Source organism: Gossypium hirsutum, chromosome D10 (assembly GCF_007990345.1).
Source record: "Gossypium hirsutum isolate 1008001.06 chromosome D10, Gossypium_hirsutum_v2.1, whole genome shotgun sequence".
In the NCBI taxonomy this organism is placed as follows: Eukaryota; Viridiplantae; Streptophyta; class Magnoliopsida; order Malvales; family Malvaceae; genus Gossypium; species Gossypium hirsutum.
In genome coordinates this window covers 12527061-12530301 of record NC_053446.1, presented here as the reverse complement: position 1 = coordinate 12530301, position 3241 = coordinate 12527061, and the positions used below count along the sequence as shown (strand labels likewise).

Here is a 3241-nt window from a genome sequence, read left to right as displayed (position 1 = left end):
CTTTCAGTACATAACTGTCCCATAATTATGTTAGGGTTTATCTTAATAGATTATCTGTATAATATATATTTCTAATTTTTTTTGAGTTTATATTTAATTATATGCGAATAAAATAAGAATATATGAACAGTATTATATTTAATTAGCAGAAAATAATAAAAAATTCAAATTGGGCCCCAAATTTCAATCCTCACACGAGGTGTTAAAAATCACAAGGCCGACCCTGGAAAATTGAGAAGCCCATTGCTGAAAACTGGGCCAATTTAGGCCATCGACGAACGCCGCCCTTCTTCACTTGAGACACTCTTGTAATCCTTAGGTCAGAGATCTCCAGAAAACTCGAAAAAAAAGTCTAATCAGGGTTTTAGCGAAAGAAGAATCAGGAGAGAAAAAGGGGGGAAAAGCAAAGCAAATGACAACGCGAATCGCTCCAGGAGTTGGAGCAAACTTGCTTGGTCAACACTCCGCCGAGAGGAACCAAGACGCCACTGCTTATGTCGGCAATCTCGATCCTCAGGTTCTCATTATTTTTCTTTCTCTCTCTTTTACCCCATGCCTTTTTCTTGTACTGTTTGAAATCTTTTACTTGCATTTTTCAGGTATCTGAGGAGTTATTATGGGAGTTATTTGTTCAAGCTGGTCCTGTTGGTACTTTTAATAATCTTAAGTTTTTGAATTTGCTTTACTGTTAAAGCTTCTGAGGTTTAAGTTCAGTTCGAACATTTCTTTTGAATTGATTGAAAACGCATGGGATTCTTTCTATCATTTCAGTTAATGTTTATGTGCCGAAAGATAGAGTGACTAACTTGCATCAAGGATATGGATTTGTCGAATTCCGAAGCGAAGAAGATGCTGATTATGTATGCCTTAGTCCTTAATGAATTTTCAGCCTTTCGGTTCTTTTTTTTTACTATTTGAAATAATTTGATTTATTTGTGTGGATTTATAGGCTATTAAGGTACTCAACATGATTAAGCTTTATGGCAAGCCCATACGTGTAAATAAGGTATGGAACTCGACGGGAGCAATGTTGCATTTTTTTTAGTAACGTTATTTTCATTGAGTCTTATGGTTTTCTATTTTGATTGATTTCAGGCGTCTCAAGATAAAAAGAGCTTAGATGTTGGAGCAAACCTTTTCATAGGGAACCTTGACCCTGTAAGTATTAGTATACTATTAGAAGCATAGAGATGCAATGACATGAAGTCCTAGATTTCCTGTTTTAACTTAATGATTCTTGGGTTATACTTGCAGGATGTGGAAGAGAAACTTTTGTACGATACTTTTAGTGCATTTGGAGTCATTGTTACAAATCCCAAGGTACTTGCTTGCTGATTTCTTTTTACTGTTTCATTCTATTTCATGGTAAACCATAGATTAATTAGCTCAGCTTTCTCCATATGTGGAAGTGCATGCCTACATGTCTTCATTTGCTTGTTTAGTTATTGATGCTCTGCTGCTTTTTGACTTCAAATATAATTAATCAACTATTGCACCAGTTAAAGAGTTTGAAGTTTGTGGGTTGAACTAAAGTGTTTTCCATCATAACTTTATTCATGATTAATGATGGGATGAAGTTGAACAGACCTGTGATATTGACCGAGTAGGGTGGCGTGTTTTTGTTCTGAATATATCTGCATGGTCATGTGATGGTATAATCTACTAGATGGACTGGCATATCTTTTTTTTCTTTTTGTTTTCCGGAGAACTGAATGACACTAAAACTAATACTGAATCCTAGTCTCGTTCTGCTTATCTCTTGGAAGTCATTGATAGTGTGTTCAGAAAGTGAATAAGAAGTTAACTAGATATTTAAAATATTTCAATGTTTCCCATCATCCGGGTTATTATGCACTCTTTTTGTCAGTGAGTTCTGATGATCACTTTCTGATATCAGATAATGAGAGATCCTGAGACTGGAAATTCACGCGGTTTTGGATTCATCAGCTATGATTCATTTGAGGCATCTGATGCTGCTATTGAGGTATGTTTGCAATGCCACTTGCATGTTATTTGCTACTCAGAATAGCATTTTTTTATTGTTGTTATCACTGCTTCAATGGGATGTGAATATGTGATGTGATCAGAGTCTACATGATTGACTTGTTTCATATATCTTGCGAAGTATGTTTACTTTCTCTTCAATTACAGGCAATGAACGGCCAATACCTCTGCAACCGTCAAATAACAGTTTCTTACGCATATAAGAAAGACACCAAAGGGGAGCGTCATGGCACCCCAGCAGGTTCATTTTTTCATTTTTCACCACACCTGATCTTACCTTGTAGTCCCATTTCTATTACTATTACTGGTTTGGTATTTAGACGGAAAATTTTTCCTTGTAACACAGAGAGGGTTTTGGCTGCAAGCAATCCAAGTTCCCAGAAGAGCAGGCCCCATACTTTGTTTGCGAGTGGACCTCCAACACTTCCTTCTGGTCCCCAGGCCAATGGTGGTATAGGAGCACCGGTGCCGCCACGACCTTTTCCAAATGGCACTGTTCCTCCTGGCTCTATGCCAGTAGCACGGCCTCCACCCCCTCAAAATGTTCCCTACCCACAAATGCAGCTTGCCGGACAGTCACCTTGGCAGGGTCAGCCACAGCATCTTGGACAACAAATTCCACCTCCAGTCATGCCTCCTCCTCCAATGCAGTACAGACCACCTATGCCAAACATGCCACCACCACCACCCCCACAATCAGTATCTGGTCTTTCAAGGCCTCCGCCACCAATGGGAATGGGAGCACCACATGGTTGGCCGCAACAGCAAATGGGTGGAAGGCCTCCTATGCCCCAAATGTCAATGCCACCCCCTCCCCCACCACCTTCTGCAAGTTGAATTATCCCAACTACTGTTTTTCTTAGTTCACCAAATGTAGTGCATTTTTGTTTCTAGCGGTAATAGAAGTGATAAATGTGGATCGTACTCTATTGATGTATTAATATCCGAAAATTAGACTTCCAGTGGGATATCCTCTTCCTTGACTCCCAAATTTAATCGTTCGTTCAATGATTGGTAAACATTTTTTGTTCACCGAAGCATGATCGTTTCATTGCAGATCAAAGCCTTTTCTTCTTTCAATGTGTAAAATAACGTACATATGTAATTTGAGTTCGATCAAGTATATCCTTTAATTCTTTTATGGGCTTCACGTAAATTAGAGTAAATATTTAAGAGACAAAATATACTCTAGATTCTCATTTTTCATTATTCTTTCATTTAATTTTGAAGAATTTTT

General features: G+C 38.1%; 1 protein-coding gene across 1 annotated transcript; it reads left to right on the top strand.

The window, feature by feature from the left end:
* Nucleotides 1–233: 233 nt before the first annotated feature.
* On the top strand, nucleotides 234–2966 carry LOC107914295 (splicing factor 3B subunit 4). Its single transcript, XM_016843165.2, has 9 exons — nucleotides 234–517; nucleotides 600–648; nucleotides 772–860; nucleotides 950–1006; nucleotides 1096–1158; nucleotides 1255–1320; nucleotides 1898–1984; nucleotides 2152–2245; nucleotides 2351–2966. Exons 1-9 carry the CDS (start codon nucleotides 413–415, stop codon nucleotides 2839–2841), a joined length of 1101 nt encoding a protein of 366 aa, XP_016698654.2. The 5' UTR covers nucleotides 234–412; the 3' UTR covers nucleotides 2842–2966.
* The last annotated feature ends 275 nt before the right edge of the window (nucleotides 2967–3241 follow it).